Below are 24,755 nucleotides of genomic sequence, written 5' to 3' on the forward strand. Positions count from 1 at the left end.
AAAATGTACTCCAAATTCTGAATTACACTTTGGAAGGAAGTATAATTCAAGTTTCTTGCTCAGCTTCTCTGACTCATCATCATTAGATAAGTGTATCAATTCTACCGTGGTTCCATATGAGCTTCTACAGCAACATATAGAAAATCCGAAGAATTACATTTCTTGTGCCTTTTAAAAAAAAAAAAAAAACCACTGGCTCATTTCCACAGAATTCACCATGGTTGAACCAAATTGGGATCACTATACCAGGATGCACCATGGTGAACATTCTCCGAGACAAGGAATCAGAAGTTAAAAAGGTATTGAACACATCATACTCATCATACATGGGTGTAAATAATACAAGCTGTAATTTCTTGCACTTGGCTACCAAATACTGAATACTTTTCAGAGCAATGTTTCAATTTGCATTCACGGTAGCTATTTTTGGTGGAAGTTCTGGAAGCTTTTTAACCATCTTGCAATTTGCTAAGTCCAATTCTTCAACGCGCCATAGTATGCTATGTTCTCCGGGATCATTTTTCACATTAACAAGATATTTTCCCATAGCTTTTTATCAAATCATGCATTTCAAATGTATATTCTCCAGAGCAGGACATGAGAGATTTTTCATGCATTTCAATTGTATATTCTTCACAGGAGATCTTTAAATTAGGACACTCAATCTGATAGTAAGTTCAAATCCACAACTCTCAAGGATATTTATGATGTAATATTCATCATACCCTCGAGAGAAACATACTATATCTGGAAATATCTCTTGCTCCAATCCAAAAGAGCTATGTCTTTCCTACGCAAGAAAGCACCCCCACACTTTCACGGCTAATGAAAGCACCACCTCTAGCATTATTTTTACTACTTCCAATGAGAGGTTCTCAAAACACTTATCTGGAACTTTTTCTTGCAAGTGTGTTGATTGAACAACAGAACAACTTCATGGTTAGCTAGTATAGTCACTTCATAAATTGCATCATTCTTCCCTATCAAATGCTTGTCTTTAGTTGTTATGAATTCTACTGCCGTTACCAAACCAACTAGGATCTCCTGCTAAGTATTCCAAATGATCTATATGATCTATGTCATCAAGCACAATTAATACCTTCTTAAAATGAAGTCTACGTGCTATGATGTTGTTATGATAATTCTACTGCCATTACCAAACCAACCAAGATTCCCTGCAAAGTAATCTAAATGGTCTATATGATCTATGTCATCAAGCACAGTTAGAACCTTCTTTGATCTATGTCATCAAGCACAATTAGAACCTTCTTACAATGAAGTCTACTTGCTATGATTTAGTATGATAAATCTACTACCTTTACCAAACCAACCAATATCCCCTGCAAAGAGTGCATTCTATATTTGTACTCTTTAACATCCACAAGGAAACAAGAAGCTTCAAATTGATTAGAGAGCTAATCAAAACGGCTCTCACAACAGTCGTCTTTCCTACTCCTCCAATACCCAGGATACCAACAATTCGAATGTCATTAATTTCCATCCAAAGCAGAGATTTCACTTGCTCCAAATGAGTATCTATACCCACAACATCTTGGGGTGATGATAAAATTGGCTTGCATAATAAAGAAATTTGGCCGACAATCAGCTTAATGCTCTCTGATTCAACCCTACAACAATGAGAAGATTGTTGATACGAATTAGAATTACAAGAATTAGAAGTATTCTGTACCATTGGTAGGCATAAATCTGATAAAGGACTAAGCACATAAATATGATAAGAGGACAAGGTCATTGAGGAATTATGCCTCCCAATTGATAAGACACATATAACCTGTCCTTTGAAATATACAAAAATAAACCTGTCTAACATCAAAAAAAAAAATTTATTAATTAATTAAATTTTCCAGCCATGTTAGCTCAAGTTTAGGGTTATCCTGTTTAACCAATTTGAAAGTGTTTTTAACAAACCAATGGAAACATTAAATTATACCACTTATAGTGTTTTAAAAACTCACCTATTGAGGATATCACAGCCTTTCAGATTGGCCAATTGAGTAAGGGCACTCCTCCATCTTTGCACCTTATGCATTCCTTCAACTGAGCTGGGGAAAAAACAGATCTGGAGATGGAGATATTGTGTTTGATTCTGATTGTAGGAATCCAATGGTCATGATGAGTATATATGCACCGAGGGAAAATGACTATGATACCCTGCAATTCACTTGGCTAAAATCCATTATCATATGTACGTAATGGACAGCTAAAAGTACAAGCCAGTGATGCTACTGAGATTTTCCTACTGATTGAATGGCTTAAGTCACAGACCACTTGAACACAAATCTGATCCTCTAATAAGATGTTTATGTCAGAACCAAAAATACAAAATGTGTGTGCCATTCATACGCCAAAACAACTAATAAAACAGAGACACGTGGGTTTAACTTAAATAAATTTTTAAAAAAAGTTCATATAATATTTTCTTTCTTATTTATTATTTTTCAAAAAACAAATTCCCTTTCTTCTCCATCTTCCATGTTTGAGCCACCCTGCCACCACCACAAATCTCCATTTCCATTCATACATTTGATTAGGTATTCACAAAATCAGATTTGGTAGCTATTGAATCTAAAGAAACAGAGAAGAAGTATGGGTCATTGGAGTTAAAATGCTTGGCTGTCGTCCATCCACCATTTCCGTCAGAAATTTTTCTATCACCTCCCAAACATCGTCAATTACATCTCACCAACGACTCCACTTAAACTCAAACTAAAATAGAAACTCACTAACCTTATTTAAAACGAAGAAAGAATAATATAGTTAGAATTGTAAATTGATATATGATATGGGTGCAATCTCTCTCTTTCACCGTCAATGTCAGCATGGTTCGCGGGTGTCGATTAACTTCCATAACATTACAACAATCACTGCATTAACCTACATATTGTGTTCAATATTTATTAACTAATCTCAAATTGTTAAGAAGGAAAAGAAATGGCTGGGGGTGAGAGGACGACAGATGGCTGGTGGAGGAAGAAGAAGAAAGAGGAAACGGTTGGTGGTGGCTGAAGCGGGGGGACGGGTGTAGAATTGTTTTTTTTTTTTTTTAGTTAATTTTTTTACTTACTTAATTATTTATTTAAGCCACAAATTTTCAAACTGAAAAAGAATAGAATATTAATATTTTTATTTGGTTCACGCACTTAAGAGCAAATGTATGCATGCACTTGCCACCTCAACAAATTGTGTCTAAATGATACAATCAAGGTCCTCTTGGAGGTTTCAGATTGTATGGGGCTCAATTAAAGAGTCCAAGTGGATTTCATTTACAAGTTCGAGGGTTTGCGTATGGCTTAAATCTTCTGTTTTTGTTTTATGATATGGTTGAAGAAGTTTTCATCTAGCAAAAAAGTTTTTTGCCTTTAACAGAATATCTAAAAGTATTTCTACAAAATAAAAAAATCATCTGAAACATTACTCAACGCAAAGTTGGAGATAGTAAAATATGTATGAAACATTGATAAAAGATAACATTTGATTAATTTTTTTGTTTAGTGATAACAGTTGCACGGTGACTTGATTTCATTGTAATTCAATCAAAAATCAATTTAGTCTTGTTTTTTCCTTATGCTAACTGGAATGTTATCCACCCTCTGCCTCTGTCGTGTGAAAATCTTTCAGATCATTTTTATTGTCTTATTTTTAACCCGAACCAAATTCAAATTGTAGTTAAATTTATGTACTAAATTCGAAGATACTTTTCTTAAATGTGGGAATTTTATATGTGAAAGAAATTATTTCCTATTTAACTCTATAATTCTAATGAAACTAGTAAATAAATGACAAGAAAAAAAATTGTGGTTTCGAAATTATGCCCCTTGTTCATTTGCTATAAAATCGTAATAATTCAAAGGTGGTGCAAAATACGGGAAACTTTTATGCAAATGGTCGTCTAATATTTGTTATTCCACGAAGAGGTTTGGTGAAATGATAAAGGTTCTTCCACCTTTAACCAGATATATCATATTAGAATTTTGTGAATGATATTCTCTTTGAGAGGGACCTCTAAAACTCAGTGTGAATGCTCATATAACCGATTTTGAGACCACTATTTGAGACATATTTGAAATTTATAAATAATAATAATAATAATAAGTTCAATCACTTCATAATCAACTTACGGCATATGCGATCAAATTTATAAAAATCAACGTCCAAAGTAACAAAGGTTATCCAAAATTTTGCTGTGGAAGCAAACTTCAGACAATTTTATCTATATTTCAGACTTACACATAAAAAGTTTGACTTGTCAAACCCGAAGTTACTACTTAATTAGTAGACATATTATCAAACATATTGTCTATAAAAGTTACTTTTTTTATTATTATTATTTTCCATACGGATTTCGGAATCCTATATCCTCATTGGAGCCCCGACTAATTTAGAATTTATGCCTTGTAAGTTATGAAATGCGCTCCCTTATCAGGATTTTTTTCATGTAACTTTTTTCTGATTTGCCTATGTGTATGCTATATTTCGTGCATTTTCCTTCTACATTATCATCCGGCAAAAATATGAACTAGTAACATTATCTTTTCTTAGATTATGGTTTAGAGCTACGTTTCCGTTACGTTTCTTAAGCAATATATCCCTTATAAGTTCCCCAATTGCAATAATTAGTGGTCTTTCATTTATTTCGTACTCGACAACTTTAATGCAATTTGAAGGTTCGATTCGAAATCTCTAGTTAAGAGTGAAAGGATCATATTCATTCCACCACAATCTTTGATAACCACACAAGTATTACTTAATTATTAACATTGTCTAATATAGCAATTGAAATTGAATTCTCTAGGAATGAAACAATTTTTATTGACCAAGCACAGTTTGACTACGACTAGTCAATATGTTAGGTTGGAACAATATAAATTAGTTATTGCATTCCCAAGTGTATATATTACTGAAGTTGAATTGTGAACTCAACAAATTCGACAAAAACACCCAAATATAAATTCCAAAAGAAACTCAGAAACATATCCAAGAAATAGAAGTGAAATCAATCATCAAAATTACTTTTGGAAAAAATTGTAGATGAATTCACTGAAGAAGAAGACGATTGAATATGCCGAATTGAAGAAAATAAGGGTGTGTGTGTGTCCAGTATGGAGGACTATTTTCCAGAATTTTTTTTCAAGTTTTTCATGTTGGTTGGTCAAAATTTTTGGAAAATATTTTTTCTAGGAAAACAAGTTCTTTAAAAATGATTTTCTTAGTAAAAGTAAGTAAAACAATTTCCACAAATAGCATTTCATATTGATCGTGTCCTCTCCACCCTCCAACACACCTCATCTTCATCCCCAACCCCGTAACCCCAATTCCCACCACCCCACACCCCTACCACCAGCCATAGCATTTGTCTAGATTATATATAAAACACTTTTAGAATGATATATTTTACTTACGTACCAAATACAAAAGATAAATAAGAATGCCACTTGTTTTTCCAACATTATCCAAAAAAAAAAAAAAAAAAATCCCGAACACCATAAACTCTAGTGCTGAATGTCAAAATATTGAATCTCTTTGGGCAAAAAACACAAGTTCTATACCCCAATATCTTCACTCAATTAAGGTGTGTCAACCGTCTATCCGAAAGGGCATTCTCCATTTCATCCTAAAGTAGTTGGACGTTGAAGATGAGACCAAATTTGAAAGGGAAAAAAAAGAGGCACTTCAAAGGTTAAAATGTGAATTCAATCCATTTACCTTCTCTTTATTAATGCAAATTAAATTATTAAATAAAATCCATAGTATATTTTTCTTCAAAAGATTAAACACCATTCGGTAACTGTACCTGCTGAACTTTGCCTTGTACCGATACAGCAAGGCGTTTTGTACTACAACTCCCAGAAAACCCATCTCTCCTAAATGAAGGGGAAAAAACAACAGAGAAATTATGCATGCAGTAAATCCTCCCAAAAGGCATCTTCCTACTTAAGTCACAGCCATTTACTACATCCATCGAACTGCTTTGAGAACTTAGCGGATTGCAATTGAAAATATTAATATGGTAAAAATAAAAACCATAACCAAAAAGTAAAGAGAAAATAATATATAGGATGACATCAACAAGAGCTATGCGATTATGAGAATTTTGCTGAAAAGAAAAATCTATAATGAACTTTACAATTTTCCTTCGTCCCCGTAAAATGCACCAAAACAACGTAAAACCTTCTCTTTCCTTTTCAATTGATCACTGGAAAGGAAAAGCACAAAAAAATTTCTTTTTTCGAGAATGGTAACAGTGACAATATTATTGAAAAATTTCATCAGAAAGACTGCAGGAATCCATGTTTACAGTTCACTGACCAACAAAAAGAAAATTCTTGTTCTTCTACAAGGCTCCTATGATGCCAAGTGTAGATTCTGCATCATCAACTAATTCTTCTTTACACAAAAACAACAGAAGAAGACAAATCATCTTATTTTTCTGAATACAGCTACCACTATCCTCAAACCGTCTTGAATTCCGTTCATTCCCTATTGACAACAAAATGCACGCAGGGATTGTCTTCCACCATTTCTGCCTCATATTCCTTACCAAGCTGTCCCAGCTGGCCCAATTGATTCCCTATACAACAAAGGATATCCAAACTCATTCATTACTTCAAAGGTAGAGAACATAAGATGCTCATAGACATTTGGTGTTTATCCATTTGCCTTATGTCCATTCCCATAAAGTAGCAAGACGTATGAAGAAAAACTTAGCAAGACGTATGAAGAAAAACTGTACTCCAAATTCTGAATTACACTCTGGAAGAGAGTATAATTCAAGTTTCTTGCTCAGCTTCTCCAACTCATCATCATTAGATAAGTGGATCAATTCTACCGTGGTTTCATATGAGCTTCTACAGCAACATATAGAAAATCCGAAGAAGTTACCATTTACATACCAATTTTTATGCAACCAGCTCATTTCAGCGGAGTCCCCTATGGTTGAACCAAATTGGGATCTCTATACCAGGATGCACCATGGTGAACACTCTCTGAGACAGACAAGGAATTAGAAGTGGAGACGGCATGTTGCAGGGAGAAGATACACTGAAATAGGATTTGTGCTAAGGAATCATTAGTTAAAAAAGCATTGAACACATCATACTCATCATACATGGGTGTAAATAATACAAGCTGTGATTTCTTGTACCTGGCCACCAAATTCTGAATACTTTTCAGAGCCACCTTAAAATTTACATTCACGGTAGCTATTTTTGGTGGAAATACTGGAAGCTCTTTAAGCATCTTGCAATTTGCTAAGTTCAAATCTTCAATGCGCCGTAGTATGCTATGTTTCGGCATCATTTTTCATAGTAGCAAGATATTTACCCATAACTTTTTATCAAATCATGCATTTCATTGTATATTCTTCAGAGACGAACACAAGAGATTTTTCAATTAGGACACTCAATCCGATAGTAAGTTCAAATCGACAACTCTCAAGGATATTTATGATGTAATATTCATCATACCCTCGAGAGAAACATACCATATCTAGAAATATCTCTTGCTCCAATCCATCATAGCTTATTTTGAGTTGCGTAACAATTTCTGATCCAAAGTTATTTGTCATCGCTCTATAGCACTTCTCCATGCGGTTATGTCTTTCCTACAAGAAAGCACCCCCACACTTTCAGGGCTAAAGAAAGCACAGCCTCTAGCATGATTTTTACTACTTCCAATGAGAGCTTCTCAAAACACTTATCTGGAACTTTTTCTTCAAAGCGTGTTGATTGACCAATAGAACAACTTCATGGTTAGCTAGAGTAGTCACTTACTAATTGCTTGTCTTTAGTTGTTATAAATTCTACTACCGTTACCAAATCAACTAGGATCTCCGTCAAAGTATTTCAAATGGTCTATATGATGTATGTCATCAAGCACAATTAGAACTTTCTTAAAACGAAGTCTGTTTGCTATGTTGTTATGATAATCCTACTGTTATTACCAAACCAACCAAGATTCCCTGCAAAGTAATCCAAATGGTCTATATGATCTATGTCATCAAGCACAGTTAGAACCTTCTTTGATCTATGTCATCAAGCACAATTAGAACCTTCTTAAAATGAAGTCTACTTGCTATGATGTAGTTACGATAACTCTGCTTCCGTTATCATTAACATCCGCAAGGAAACAAGAAGCTTCAAATTGATTAGAGAGCTCATCAAAACAGCTCTTATAACTGTCGTCTTTCCTACTCCTCCAATACCCAAGATACCAACAATTCGAATGTCATTAATTTCCATCCATAGCAGAGATTTCACTTGCTCCAAATGAGTTCCTATACCCACAACATCTTGGGGTGATGATAAAAGTGGCTTGCATAATGAAGGAATTTGGCCGACAATCAGCTTAATGCTCTCTGATTCAACCCTACAACAATGAGAAGATTGTTGATACGAAGAAGAATTAGAAGTATTCTGTACTATTGGTATGCATAAATCTGATAAAGGACTAAGCACATAAATATGATGGAGGACAAGGTCATTGAGGAATTATGCCTCCCAATTGATAAGACACATATAATCTGTCCTTTGAAATATACAAAAATAAACCTGTCTAACATCAACATAAATTTTTTATTAATTAATTATATTTTCCAGCCATGTTAGCTCAAATTTAGTGTTGATCCTGTTTAACCAATTTGAAAGTGTTTTTAACAAACCAATGGAAGCATTAAATTATACCGATTATAGTGTTTTTAAACTCACCTATTGAGGATATCACAGCCTTTCAGATTGGCCAATTGAGTAAGGGCAGTCCTCCATCTTTGCACCTTATGCATTCCTTCAACTGAGCTGGGGAAAAACAGATCTGGAGATGGAGACTTTGTGTTTGATTCTGATTGTAGGAATCCAATGGCCACGATGAGTATATATGCACCGAGGGAAAATGACTATAATACCCTGCAATTCACTTGGCTAAAATCCATTATCATATGTACGCAATGGACAGCTAAAAGTACAAGCCAGTGATGCTACTGAGATTTTCCCACTGATTGAATTCTGTTTCCTACAGAGTTAAATATTTCCTATTTTTTTTTAAATTGTTTTTATTACATAGGGGGTAGGGGAAAGTAGTAAATAAATGACGAGAAAAAAATTCTGGTTTCAAAATTATGTCCATTAATATTTCCTATTTGCTAATGAAAGTAGTAAATAAATGACGAGAAAAAAAAATTCTGGTTTCGAAATTATGTCCATTGTTCATTTGCTATAAAATCGTAATAATTCAAGGGTGGTGCAAAATACTGGAAACTTTTACATAAATCGTCATCTAATATTTCTTATTCCACTGAGAAGTTTGGTGAAATGGTAAAGGTTCTTCCACCTTTAACCAGATATATCATATTAGAATTTTGTGAATGATATTCTCTTTGAGAGGGAGCTCTAAAACTCGGGCAAATGCACAGATAATCGATTATGAGACCACTATTTGAGACATATTTGAAACTTATAAAAAAAAAAAATGAAGTTCAATCACTTCATAATCAACTTACGACATATGCGACAAAATTTATAAAATCAACATCCAAAGTAACAAAAGTTATCCAATTTCAGGCACCCTCTCTCAATTTCAGGCAGCCAAATGAAAGAGAAACGAGACTAATCTAGTTAACGTTGCTAGAAGGGTTCAATTGGCAGTACCCTAAAACCAATTCCTCAAGGAGGCATTCTTATATGCAAATTGAGGAAACTCGTATCTTTTGTCATTTGTACAAAGTTCAAGTGAAAATTCTTCAGCTTTAGTAGCAAACTATAGTCATAAATCAACATCTTTAGCATAACGCTCCTCGTACCTAAGCCATCACACCCTAAATTTTCGGATTTTCTCGCAAGACACGGAAGCTAGGTAATCAAGAGTGGACTCTTTGGTGTCACTAATGGGGAATTTGAAATCGAGTGATAGCGGGAACTGACAAAAAAAAAGATTCCTCCATTGCCTGGATAATAAGTTGGTTTTCACAACTTGTTTTTCTTCCCACAACATTGAGAGGATGTGAAGTAGGATCGATTCGGGCAAATAACCGAATCGGTCACCTCTAGCCATGATTTACCTCTGCATTTCCGTGGAGGACAACTGCTACTTTACAATTTTGTATGTCTTCGATTAAGGTTTTGTGGGTTTTGTAGAATTGGATAGTTGGTCTATAATTTGGGTTGATTTCTCTCAAGCAAATACATCTTTTTATCAGGCCACAATTTAAATATGAGTGAGCTGGGGTTTGAAGATTAGGGAAGAACAGATCTGGAGACGGAGAATTGTGTTTGATTCTAATTCTAGGGACCCGTTTGGCCATCAGAATATTTCAATTTTTTTTTACTTTATTTGAAAATCAATGTTTCATTATACATGAAATTTATAAACACTAAAACCCTGTTTTCATGTTCAATATATTCAAATAACCAAATATTCTTTGCAAAAATTATAATCAGACACAACTCCATCTTCAACTCCAACTTCAAAATTTCAAACAAAGGAAAAAATATTTTGTTTTCGCGGCCAAACACCTACTAGAAATCAATGGTGATGATGATTATATATGAACGAGGGAATGACAATAATACCCTACAATTCACTTGCCTAAAATCCACTATAATATGTACGCAGTAGACAGCTAAAAGTACAAGCTAATGAAGCTATTGAAATTTTCCTAGTGATTGAATTGTGTTTCTCTACCATGGTTGAAGAAGTTTTCATCTAGCAAAATATTTGTCAGTCTTTATAACAGACTAAATATCAAAAAGTAATTCTACAAAATAAAAAATTAATTGAAAGATTACTCAACACAAAGTTGTAGATTGTAAAATATGTATGGAAACATAGGAAAAAAGTAATCATTGATAAATTTTGTGTTCGCGATGATGATACATGCACAATGACTTAACTTCAGTGTGGTTTATGAATAATGGTAAAAAGTCACTTCATTATTTTATTGGGCTCTTTCTTCCTTATGCATATTGGAAAGCTTTCATAGTTTCACCGTCTCCCTCTATTGTGTTATAATCTTTTGCGTCTATTATCTCACTTTTAATCAGGACTAAATATAAAGTGGAGTTAAATTTATGTACGGCGATAAATTCGAAGACTTGCTACTTTTCTTAATTTAGTAAATTTTATAAGTAAGAAAATGCTTCCTATTTAACTTTTAAGAGCAGTATTCTAATTAAAGTAGTAAATAAATGGCAAGTAAAATATTTTGTGGTTTCAACGTTATGTCCTTTTTTTGTTTGCTATAAAACCATAATAATTCAAAAGTGGTGCGAAAAACTAGAAACTTTTACCCAATAAATAGGTTCTTCGTTCCATATTTTGTTTTCCATTGACTTAGTAGAATGGTTAAGATTCCTCTACTTTTAATTAAATCAGTCATCATATTCAAACTTTGGGAATGATATTCTTTTTGAGAGAGAGCTCTAAAACTCAGTGCAAATGCACAGATAGCCGATTTTGAGACCACCATTTCATCCATATCCGAAATTTATAAAAAGTCAACCACTTGAGAATCAACTTCCGGCATAAGCTACTGAAGTTACAAAAATTAGCTTCCAAAGTAACAAAATTTAGCAAATATTTTGGCATATTACTTGTGCAAGCAAACTTCAAACAATTTTGTCTATACTCAAACATAAGCATAAGAAGTTTGGAGAAGTTAACAAAGAGATGTTTTTTGGTTAAGTTTGAAAAACTTACGGGATGTTGTCTGTTAAGTGGGATAGCATAAGTATGCAGTGAAAGTTAGGGTGAATCAATAGGGATGATATTGGTCAAAAACTTGATAGCTATCTAATTGAAGTTATTGTTAAGATAAAACACTGAGCTCAAGGTGTTAAAAATGGCAAAATAAATGATTGAAGAAGCTGCTATTGAATCTGGTCTTAGATTGTAGCATTTTCTGCACTTTCCAATAGCTACAGCTAATTAAAGCTTCCCTTTAACGGTAATGCATATCCCACTGCAACCGAAAAGGTTCAAGAACACATTCAAGATGCCTCTAGCTACTCTACCGGACAATGAAAGAACAAGTGGTTGGACTTCGCATAGTCTGAACGGCATAAATAACACTTGTTGCAAAGTGGAAAGAACTTCCAATTTGCATGAAACAGAACAAGCAATCACGAGAAAGATGAACAACACTTCTTCGTTTGACTGGCACGAAGTTTAAGAAAAAATGAAGACTTTTAGATCTGGTGGTCTAAAACGAATCAAAGATATTTATGTGGTTATAGATCATCTCGTTAAGCATAAAAGGTAAAGTTTAAAATTGAATTGTTCCCAAATAAGGAAATATATCTTTTTTTTTTGAACGAACTAAATAGGAAAGTGTATCACACAAATTGGGACAGAGGAAGTATAATAGAGGAAGCAGTAGTATTGCAAGAAGCATGAATTACCTAGCATGCCACAATTCCACTATGATTTTTCCTTATCAAATACTCCCTCCGGATAAAAAAAGTGTTCACTTAGCCATTTTTTCTTGCGTAAAAAAAGTGTCTCACTTATTAAATCAAAAAACAATTAACCTTATCTTTTCAGATTTGCCCCTATTAAGTGTTATGTGATCAAATCCCAAAGCCTATTTAATTAAGGATAGTTTAGTCAATTTGCATTTTTTTTTTCTTGAAGAGTAGAATTACAAGAGACTCTCTTTTTTTTGATCCAGAGGGAGTAATAAAAATAGAAATATTGCACCATGTTTTCATGCTGAAACTAAATTAACAAAGCAATCTCTAGAACAAAAGAATGCGGGAAAGGTAAATGAATGAAACAATAAACTAAAACAGGGTACAAATTGTTTAAGGTTGCATTAGTTCTAAGAGAAATTCTGAACCTTGTGTAGAAGGTAAATGAATGAAACAATAAACTAAAACAGGGTACAGATCAATGAATATTCCCCTTTCCAGTTAAGAATACTGGGAACTAACATATGATGAGTTAAAAGCAATTTACTGAAGAAGTGAAAGGGAGAGGGAAAAGCACCAAAAATGATAGAAGATTTCTTTTTTGAGAATGGTAACAGTGACAATATTATTGAAAAACTTCATCAGAAAGACTGCAGGAATCCATATTTACAGTTCATAGACCAACAAAAAGAAAATTCTTATTCTTCTACATGGCTCCTATGATGCAAAATGTAGATTCTGCATCTTCAACTAAGTCTTCTTTACACAAAAACAACATAAGAAGACAACTCATCTTAATTTTCTGAACACGGCTACCACTATCCTCAAACCATCTTGCATTCCTTTCGTTCCATATTGACAACAAAATGCACGCACGGATTGTTTTCGACCATTTCTGCCTCACATTCCTTACCAAGCCGTCCCAGCTGGCCCAATTGATTCCTTATACAACAAAGGATATCCAAACTCATTCATTACTTCAAAGGTAGAGAACATAAGATGCTCATAGTCATTTGGTGTTTTTCCATTTGCCTTATGTCCATCCCCATAAACTAGCAAGACGCATGAAGATTAACTGTACTACAAATTCTGAATTACACTCTGGAAGAGAGTATAATTCAAGTTTCTTGCTCAGCTTCTCCGACTCATCATCATTAGATAAGTGTATCAATTCTACCGTGGTTTCATATGAGTTTCATATGAGCTTCTACAGCAACATAGAGAAAATCCGAAGAAGTTACCATTTACGTACCAATTTTTACGCAACCTGACCACTAGCTCATTTCCACGGAGTCCCCTATGGTTGAACCAAATTGGGATCTCTATACCAGGATGCACCATGGTGAACACTCTCTGAGACAGACAAGGAATTAGAAGTGGGGATGGCATGTTGCAGGGAGAAGATACACTGAAATAGGATTTGTGCTAAGGAATCATTAGTTAAAGAAGCATTGAACACATCATACTCATCATACATGGGTGTAAATAATACAAGCTGTGATTTGTTGTAGCTGGCCACCAAATTCTGGATACTTTTCAGAGCCACCTTAAAATTTACATTCACGGTAGCTATTTTTGGTGGAAGTTCTGGAAGCTCTTTAAGCATCTTGAAATTTGCTAAGTCCAAATCTTCAACGCGCCGTTGTATGCTATGTTCCGGGATCATTTTTCATAGTAACAAGACATTTACCCATATCATTTTATCAAATCATGCATTTCAATTGTATATTCTTCAGAGACGAACACAAGAGATTTTTCAATTAGGACACTCAATCTGATAGTAAGTTCAAATCCACAACTCTCAAGGATATTTATGATGTAATATTCATCATACCCTCGAGAAAAACATACTATATCTAGAAATATCTCTTGCTCCAATCCATCAAAGCTTATTTTGAGTTGTCTAACAATTTCTTATCCAAAGTTATTCATCATCGCTCTATAGCACTTCTCCATGCAGTTATGTCTTTCCTACAAGAAAGCAACCCCACACTTTCCGGGCTAAAGAAAGCACCGCCTCTAGCATGATTTTTGCTACTTCAAAACACTTATCTGGAACTTTTTCTTGAAAGCGTGTTGATTGAACAAGAGAACAACTTCATGGTTAGCTAGTGTAGTCACTTACCAATTGCTTGTCTTTAGTTGTTATAAATTCTACTGTTGTTACCAAACCAACTAGGATCTCCTTCAAAGTATTCCAAATGGTCTATATGATCTATGTCATCAAGCACAATTACAAATTTCTTAAAACGAAGTCTATTTGCTATGATGTTATGATAATCTTACTGTCATTACCAAGCCAACCAAGATCTCCTGCAAAGTAATCGAATTGGTTTATATGATCTATGTCATTGAGCACAGTTAGAACCTTCTTTGATCTATGTCATCAAGCACAATTAGAACCTTCTTAAAATAAAGTTTACTTGCTATGATGTAGTTATGATAATTCTGCTACCCTTACCATTAACATCCGCAAGGAAACAAAAAGATTCAAATTGATTAGAGAGCTCATCAAAACGGCTCTTAGAACTGTCGTCTTTCCTACTCCTCCAATACCCAAGGTACCAACAATTCGTATGTCATTAATTTCCATCCATAGCAGAGATTTCACTTGCTCCAAATGAGTATCTATACCCACAACATCTTGGGGTGATGATAAAAGTGGCTTGCATAATGAAGAAATTTGGCAGACAATCAGCTTAATGTTCTCTGATTCATCTTGGGGTGATGATAAAAGTGGCTTGCATAATGAAGAAATTTGGCCGACAATCAGCTTAATGCTCGCTGATTCAACCCTACAACAATGAGAAGATTGTTCATACGAATTAGAAGTACTCTGTACTATTGGTAGGCATAAATCTGATAAAGGACTAAGCACATAAATCTGATAGGGGACAAGGTCATTGAGGAATAATGCCTCCCAATTGATAAGACACCTATAACCTGTCCTTTGAAATATACAAAAATAAACCTGTCTAACATCAACATAAATTTTTTATTAATTAATTATATTTTCCAGCCATGTTAGCTCAAATTTAGTGTTGATCCTGTTTAACCAATTTGAAAGTGTTTTTAACAAACCAATGGAAGCATTAAATTATACCGATTATAGTGTTTTTTAAACTCACCTATTGAGGATATCACAGCCTTTCAGATTGGCCAATTGAGTAAGGGCAGCCCTCCATCTTTGCACCTTATGCATTCCTTCAACTGAGCTGGGGAAAACAGATCTGGAGATGGAGATTTTGTGTTTGATTCTGATTGTAGGAATCCAATGGTCACGATGAGTATATATGCACCGAGGGAAAATGACTATAATACCCTGCAATTCACTGGGCTAAAATCCATTATCATATGTACGCAATGGACAGCTAAAAGTACAAGCCAGTGATGCTGTTGAGATTTTCCTACTGATTGAATTCTATTTTGGCTCTCGTCATATGCAGACGGGCAATTCGCAGGAATGATCTTACTTTGGGTGGTCTTTAATTTTTGGCCATTAAATTAGTGGTCTTTTATTTTTGTTCTTCGTTAGAACCTTTTGGTATTGCATTCGAACTCCCGCTCAATCAATAATAAAAAATAAAAATATTAAGGTAGAGTTTGTAGTCAAACTCTACCTGATCAGGTAGAATTTTGTCTTGATGCCAAAAACGCTATAAGCAAGTAGCACTTATATTCTGAACGCAAAACCCCTCCTGCGAAAAGCGAGAGTTTTGCATGTGAAGCAGAGTTTGAAAACTCTGCCTACAGGGAGAGTTTTACATTCAAAATTCTGCCTGAGGTAGAGTTTTGCATGCAAATCCAAACCTCTGCCTTGCGAAATTCCTCTTCTTTTTTTTTTTTTTCTTTTACCGAAATTTTTATTCGAACCTAACCTCGTATTGCGCGAAGGGCAAAATTAAAGATCACCAATTTGAGGGGCAAAAATTAAAGACCAGTTGCTTTTGTAGGGCAATCCGCCCAATAAAATGTACGCAGACCCTCGAACGTGTCCGTGAAATCCATTTGGACCCTCCAATTGAGCCCGGTATCACCTGAACCCTCCGAGAAGATGTAGTAAGCCTTCTGTTTTTCTTTTATGATATGGTTGAAGAAGTTTTCATCCATCAAAAAAATTGTTAGCCTTTAACAGAATATCTAAAAATATTTCAACAAAATAAAAAATTAACTGAAACATTACTCAACGCAATGTTGGAGATTGTAAAATATGTACCAAACATTGAAAAAAGATAGCTTTTTGATTAATGTTCTTTTTAGTGATAACTGATGCACGATGACTTGATTTCATTGTAATTCAATCAAAAATCAATTAAGTCTTGTTTTTTTCCTTATGCAAAATGGAATGCTATCCACCCTCTAACCCTGTTGGGTGAAAATCTTTTGGATCATTTTTATTATCTCACTTTTAACCAGTACCAACTTCGAATTGTAGTTAAATTTATGTACGGTAAAATTCGAAGACTTGTTACTTTTCTTAAATGTGAAAATTTTATAGGTGAAAGAAATATTTTCCTACTTAACTTTCGGAGTTGTATTCTAATGAAAGTAGTAAATAAATGACGAGAAAAACAATTATGATTTCGAAGTTACGTCCATTCTAACATGTGCAACCAAAGTTATAAAAATCAACGTCCAAAGTAACAAAGGTTATCTGAAATTTTGCATATTTCTTGTGCAAGCAAATTTCACAAAATAATTTATCTAAACTTTAGACGTACATAAGAAGTTCGACGTGTCAAAGCGAAACTTCAGACCCAAAAATTACTACTTAATTATTAGACATATTATGAAACATATTGTCTATACAAGTTACATTTTCTATTATTTTTTTCATATGGTATTCGGGTTCGATAGCTGGAATGGAGTCCTGATTAATCGGAATTCATGCCTTGTAAGATAAGCAAAGTATCCATATTTTTACATTCCTGAGACTCAAACACAAAACCTCTTATTAAGAGTAGAGAGTTCATATCCATCTCATTATAACAGCTGGTGGTTACACAAGTTATTACAGTCAAACCTCTCTATAACAGCATCGCTGAGTCTGAAATTTTTTAGTTGTTATAGAGAATTGTTGTTATACACCTATAACAGCATTTGTCATTTAAATAATAGTTGGCACTTATAGGCAAAAAAAAAAATGCATAAAATCTAATTTTTTATTTTTTAATGTTATAAATAATTAACAAAATTATTTAGATTTTAAATCTCAAAGATATGCATACTTCAGTACTTAGACATTAAAAGAAAGATAATACAATTTCAATAAATTCATAATTGAATGTATAAAGTTTTAAGCTCTAACTAGGGGTGTTCACGGTTTGGTTAAAAAGCGATCCAAACCGAAAATCAAAATCAAACCGATTAAATAAACCGATATCTACTTAGGTTAGGTTTGGTTTTGAATTTTTAAAAATCGATAATATTTGATTTGGTTTTGGTTTTACTAAAAGCAAACTGAAGAAAAAACCGAACCGAACCGACAAATTTTATACATAATTTTTATAATTATGTGTATACAATATATTAGTTTTTATAAATACTTTTAAATAATTTATATACTTTTTAAGCAATATTTAATTAATCTCTAATAGGCTAATAAACTTTATACTATAAGCAATTTTTCAGTAGATGCTTTACTTATTTACTCAAACAAACTTTTTTCTTCCTACCTTAATATTTCAGTGATTTCTTTTCACTGAAAGTCCTTATAATTTCTGGCCTACCTCTTCTATTTCTAACATTCTTACACTGTAAAATTAATTCGTTTTCTTAGTAATTTCATCATTTTTCAAAGACACTTAAATTCATCAAATACTCTCCCCAAAAAAAACAAAGGAAAGATCACACCGGGATCCTGACAACTAATTACGTAAGTTTTGGCACTGTTTCCATGATCCTGAAATGAAAAGAAGTCATAAACGCCTATATAAAAAATAAAAAAAACATACACCTTTCACTTCAATTTATGTGAAATATTTTGTGTTTCAAGATTTAAATTATGTGAACTTTGAAAAATATTTTAGAATGTATGTTTTCATCATATTAAGATGAAAAAAATTGCAACTTATGGAGTAGTACTTTTTGTAAAGCTTTTGAATATTTAAATTTTAATCTTAAAATATTGAGTTGATCTAATCTAATTTAGTTTCGGAAATTAATTAACTTAACTTTCGATAAATGAAGCTTGGCATTAAATTGAAACGGGTATGTGAAAGATGCTCCATCTAGATCGGTTTTGGTCAAGGATTTTTTCTGTTCACCAATTTATTTATTTTTAATTTTCATGCATATATTCGTCTTCTCCGTTTGATGTTTGATAGTCAGAGGTGCATATAAGATTTAAGTTTTATGCGTTCACTTTTAAGGTTCTTAGTATTGAACTCATTATATATTTAAAATTATGGGTTTTATCTACTATTTGTTGTAATCTTTTAGTTGATTCTTACATATAAATTTATACTTTGCGTAAAACATACTGAGTTAAAAGGAACTCAACATTAGAAAGCTGCATCTGCATCTGCATCTGCGTACAATGACACTTCGATGCACTGCGTTTGCATAATGACTGGAAGGTTACTTTAGTGGATGTTTATTCTTGCTCAGATATAACTTATACTTAAGAGTAATTCAATATTTTTATTCTTGTCATTATCCTTTTTCCTTTCAAATGACTTTCATTAATTAACTGCGAAAATACAATTTTCAGGAAATTAATACTTCTTTCAATGTATTAGTGTGTTTTTAAATTTGTGCAATTAAATGACCCGTGTTAACAAGCTAAATAACATAAAAAGTTATGTTTTGTTAAGCTTTAGGCAAATGGAGATGAGTAATCAAGGATTCTTGGTGTAAGTTATGGGGTGGGTAAAGAGAGAAGGAGAAGTAATATGGAGTGGGACCCAAAATGTACACTTGTTAATTAATGAAATCCTCATACAACTATGACATGACATGCCTCACCCACCATAAAAAATTTCGAGCTCATCTTTGATATCGAGCATCCGGAACCAGAATCACCTGCCGAATTGCAAAAACTAAAAGGACAGTAGTGCAGAATGTCAATTTTTGAAGCTTGTCGGGACAAAATCCCAATTTCTATACCCCAATATCTTTACTCTATTGACATGCCAATTGTCTATCCAAAAGGATATTCTGTATTTCTTCAAAATACTTGGACGTTGAAGATGAGACCACATTTAAAAGGAAAACAAAAAGAAGCACTTTAAAGGTTAAAATGTGAATTCAATCCATTTACATTCTCTTTAATATTCCAAATTAAATACTTAAATAAAACATGTAGTATATTTTTCTTCAAAAGATTCACACCATTTATTACAAATTTGCCTTGTACCGATTCAACGAGGCGTTTTGTACAACTTCAACTCTAAGAAAACCTATTTCTCCTAAATTGAGGAGAAAATACATTCTCCAAATTTTCTTGGATTAATACTTTTTAACTATATAATCTGAACGAAAGTTAAGCGACAAGTCCTCAAGGGAACGATACTCTTCATTACTTGCTGATCAAGTATAGTTGTGTGTGCGTTTGGACCAACCACTCCATAGGGTACCCAAAAAAAACAGCTTTGGATAGATAGTGATATAGAGTTTTTTACCAATAGCATCCCCATTGTTTCTTTCACCCTAACTTTTTTGAAATTGAATTGTTTCACCCTAACTTCCACTACATCCTTATGTGATCCCACTTAACAGGCAACATCCTTTTACGTTTCTCAAACATAACCAAAAACACCCCTCTGTTAAATTTTTCATCTTTTTCTAACAGACCTTTTGTTGTATCCTTCTCTCTCTCTCTCTCTCTCTTTTCTTTTTCTTTTTTTGAAATTACCACAAGCTCTCTAAAGAACAGAAACAATTGCTGAACGACGTAAAATATACAACACTCTGACAACTTCTTCTCCCAAAAAAAGTTCACTCTTGGCTCTTGTACAGTTGTACTTCAAAATAATTACAAAGGTGATTTATCTTATGTGTCGTTGGGTGGCAGAGGGTTTTGCCAAAAGGACAGCAGGAAAAGACGCCAGGGGAGGTTGCAGAAGCATACCTAAGTAAGCTCTTTGGGGTTAGGAAAAGATGGAGAAGTTAAGAGAGGGAGGTTTTTTCAGTTAAGTTTGAAAAACTCAAGGGAGGTTGCCTGTTAAGTGGAATAGCATCAGGATGTAGTGGAAGTTAGGGTGAAACAATAGGGATGATATTGGTCAAAAATTCTAGCTATCTAATTGAAGTTATTGTTAAGATACAATACTGAGCTCAAGGTGTTAGAAATGACAAAATAAATGCATGAGCTGCTATAGAATCTGGTCTCAGATTGTTGGATTTTCTTCCAATAGCTACAGCTAATTAAAGCTTCTCTTTAGCTGTAATGCGTAACCCACTACAATCGAAAAAGTTCAAGAACACATTCCAGATGCCTCTAGCTACTCTACTGGACAATGAAAGTATTAGACCATGTCCTGCACCAACTGGTACTTCACCCGACAAAGGTTAGGCTAGCAGTAGTTGATTGTAATTAGAACTCCTAAGTGTTGTATACTTCCTTGTGTATATATACACAACCAACTGTAGCTTTGAATGTGAGGCAGCATAATAATATATTCTTGAGCCTAATATATCTCTTGCAGTATTGAACTATTAGAAAGAACAAGTGGTTGGAATTTTCATCGTCTGAATGGCATAAATACTTGTTGCAAAGTGGAACCAACTTCCAATTTGCATAAAACAGAACAAGCAATCACGAGAAAGATGAACAACACTTATGACTCCCAAAGAAAGGAGCAAAGTTAGTAAAGTTGAGGAAGCAGTAGTATTGCAAGAAGCATGAATTGCCTAGCGTGTCATAACTCCACTATGATTTTTCCTTGTCAAAAAATAAAAATACAAATACTGCACTATGTTCTGCTGAAACTAACTTAAAAAGCAATCTCCAGAACAAAAGAATGGGGGGAAGTAAATGAATGAAACAAGAACAATAAATTAAAATAGGGTAAAAATTGTTTAAGTTTGCATTAGTTCTAAAAGAAATTCTGAACCTTGTGTAGAAGGAAAAGAAAACTCTTGATCAATGACTATTCCCCATTCCAGTTAAGAATAATTGGCACTAACATATGATGAGCTAAAAGCAATTTTCTGAAGAAGTGAAAGGGAAAGGGAAAGGGAACAGCAGCAAAAATGATGGAAAATTTCTTTTTCGAGAATGGTAACAGTGACAATATTATTGAAAAACTTCAGCACAAAGACTGCTGGAATCCATGTTTACAGAATTACAGTTCAGAGTCCAACAAAAAGGAAATTCTTTTTCTACTACTAATTCTTCCTTAAACCAAAAACGACAGAAGAGAACAACTCATCTTATCTTCAAACCGTCTTGAATTCCTTCTTTCCATATTGCAAACCAAATGCATGCAGGGATTGTTTTCCACCATTTCTGCCTCACGTTCCTTCCAAGCTGTCCCAGCAGGCCCAATTGACTCCTTATACAACAAAGGATATCCAAACTCATTCATTACTTCAAAGGTAGAGAACTTAAGATAGTCATTTGCTGTTTTTCCACTTGCCTTATGTCCATCCCATAAACTAGCAAGACGTATGAACAATAACTGTATTCCAAATTCTGAATTACACTCTGGAAGGGAGTATAATTCAAGTTTCTTGCTCAGCTTCTCTGACTCATTATCATTAGATAAGCGTATCGATTCTACCATGGTTCCATATGAGCTTCTACAGCAACATATAAAGAAAATCCGAAGAAGTTACCATTTACATACCAATTTTTAGGCAACCTGACCACTAGCTCATTTCCATGGAATCCCCTATGGTTACCCCAAATTGGGATCTCTATACCTGGATGCACCATGGTCAACACTCACTGAGACAGGGAATTAGAAGTGGAGAAGTGGAGACGGCACGTTACAGGGAGAGGATACACTGAAATAGGATTTATGCTAAGGAAGCATTAGTTAAAAAAGCATTGAACACATCATACTCATCATATCTTTTTATCGAATCATGCATTTCAATTATATATTCTCCAAGAGCAAGACAGACAATTTTCATGCATTTCAATTGTATATTCTTCAGAGACGAACACAAGAGATTTTCCAATTAGGACACTCAAACCGATAGTAAGTTCAAATCCACAACTCTCAAGGATATTTATGACATAATATTCATCATACCCTCGAGAGAAACATACTATATCTAGAAATATCTCTTGCTCCAATCCATCATAGCTTATTTGGAGCTGTCTAACAATTTCTGATCCAAAGTTATTCTTCATTTGCTCTAGAGCACTTCTCCATGCAGCTATGTCTTTCCTACGCAAGAAAGAACCCCCACACTTTCAGGGCTAATGAAAGCACCACCTCCAGCATTATTTTTACTACTTCCATTGAGAGCTTCTCAAAACACCAGAACAACTTCATGGAGCTAGTATAGTCACTTCATAAACTGTATCATTCTTCCCTATCAAATGCTTGTCTTTAGTTGTTATGAATTCTACTGCTGTTACCAAACCAACTAGGATCTCCTGCAAAGTATTCCAAATGGTCTATATGATCTATGTCATCAAGCACAATTAATACCTTCTTAAAACGAATTCTACATGCTATGATGTTGTTATGATAATTCTACTGTCATTACCAAACCAACCGAGATTCCCTGCAAAATAATCCAAATGGTCTATATGATCTATGTCATCAAGCACAGTTAGAACCTTCTTTGATCTATGTCATCAAGAACAATTAGAACCTTCTTACAATGAAGTCTACTTGCTATGATTTAGTTATGATAAATCTACTACCTTTACCAAACCAACCAATATCCCCTGCAAAGAGTGCATTCTATATTTGTATTCTTTAACATCCGCAAGGAAGCAAGAAGCTTCAAATTGATTAGAGAGCTCATCAAAACGACTCTCACAACTGTCGTCTTTCCTACTCCTCCAATACCCAAGATACCAACAATTTGAATGTCATTAATTTCCATCCATAGCAGAGATTTCACTTGCTCCAAATGAGTATCTATACCCACAACATGTTGGGGCGATGATAAAAGTGGCTTGCATAATGAAGAAATTTGGCCGACAATCAGCTTAATGCTCTCTGATTCAACCCTACAACAATGAGAAGATTGTTGATACGAATTAGAAGTACTCTGTACTATTGATAGGCATAAACCTGATAAAGGACTAAGCACATAAATCTGATAGGGGACAAGGTCATTGAGGAATAATGCCTCCCAATTGATAAGACACCTATAACCTGTCCTTTGAAATATACAAAAATAAACCTGTCTAACATCAACATAAATTTTTTATTAATTAATTAAATTTTCCAGCCATGTTAGCTCAAATTTAGTGTTGATCCTGTTTAACCAATTTGAAAGTGTTTTTAACAAACCAATGGAAGCATTAAATTATACCGATTATAGTGTTTTTTAAACTCACCTATTGAGGATATCACAGCCTTTCAGATTGGCCAATTGAGTAAGGGCAGTCCTCCATCTTTGCACCTTATGCATTCCTTCAACTGAGCTGGGGAAAAACAGATCTGGAGATGGAGATTTTGTGTTTGATTCTGATTGTAGGAATCCAATGGTCACGATGAGTATATATGCACCGAGGGAAAATGACTATAATACCCTGCAATTCACTTGGCTAAAATCCATTATCATATGTACGCAATGGACAGCTAAAAGTACAAGCCAGTGATGCTACTGAGATTTTCCTACTGATTGAATTCTGTTTTGGCTCAAGTCATAGGCACATACCCTCGAACTTGTCTATAAAATCCATTTGGGCCCTCCAAATTGAGCCCAGTACCATTCGAACGCTCCGAGAAGATGTAGTAAGCCTTCTTTTTTTGTTTTATGATATGGTTGAAGAAGTTTTCATTCAGCAAAAAATTTGTTAGACTTTAACAGAATATCTAAAAGTATTTCTACAAAATAAAAAATTAACGAAAACATTAATCAACTCATAGTTGGAGATTGTAAAATATGTATGAAATATTGAAAAAATATAATATTTAATTATTATTTTTATTAGTGATAATAACCGCACGACGACTTGATTTCATTGTGATTCAAAATAACAATCAAAAATCATTTGTTTCCTTTTCCTTGTGCAAAATGAAATGTTATCCATCCTCTACCCCTGTTGTGTGAATATCTTTTGGATCCTTTTTAGTATCTCATTTTTAACCAGGACCAACTTCGAATTGTAATTAAATTTATGTATGGTAAAAATTTGAAGACTTGTTACATTTCTTAAATGTGGAAATTTTATAAGTGAAAGAACCTACTTAACTCTCGGAG

At 33.9% G+C, this 24,755-nt stretch overlaps 1 protein-coding gene across 7 annotated transcripts; it reads right to left on the reverse strand.

The window, feature by feature from the left end:
- Window positions 1-179: 179 nt before the first annotated feature.
- On the reverse strand, window positions 180-24,212 carry LOC132034124 (TMV resistance protein N-like). 7 transcript variants are annotated; one of them, XR_009408955.1, is made up of 5 exons: window positions 23,887-24,212; window positions 23,468-23,553; window positions 15,051-15,200; window positions 7,240-8,374; window positions 180-438 (listed from the first exon to the last, which is right to left on the reverse strand). XR_009408955.1 is itself a non-coding variant. In XM_059424375.1 (4 exons), the coding sequence occupies exons 1-4, from the start codon at window positions 23,958-23,960 to the stop codon at window positions 8,103-8,105; spliced, it is 582 nt and encodes a 193-aa protein (XP_059280358.1). In that variant the 5' UTR covers window positions 23,961-24,212; the 3' UTR covers window positions 6,724-8,102. The 7 variants fall into 7 exon arrangements, 3 of the variants coding, with proteins under 3 accessions (XP_059280359.1, XP_059280358.1, XP_059280360.1); XR_009408952.1 differs by lacking the exon at window positions 180-438 and adding an exon at window positions 6,111-6,589 and having other exon boundaries at window positions 6,912-8,374; XR_009408954.1 differs by lacking the exon at window positions 180-438 and adding an exon at window positions 6,724-7,004 and having other exon boundaries at window positions 7,163-8,374.
- Between the last annotated feature and the right edge of the window lie 543 nt (window positions 24,213-24,755).

The sequence above is a fragment of the Lycium ferocissimum genome, chromosome 10, assembly GCF_029784015.1.
Source record: "Lycium ferocissimum isolate CSIRO_LF1 chromosome 10, AGI_CSIRO_Lferr_CH_V1, whole genome shotgun sequence".
Classification (NCBI taxonomy): Eukaryota; Viridiplantae; Streptophyta; class Magnoliopsida; order Solanales; family Solanaceae; genus Lycium; species Lycium ferocissimum.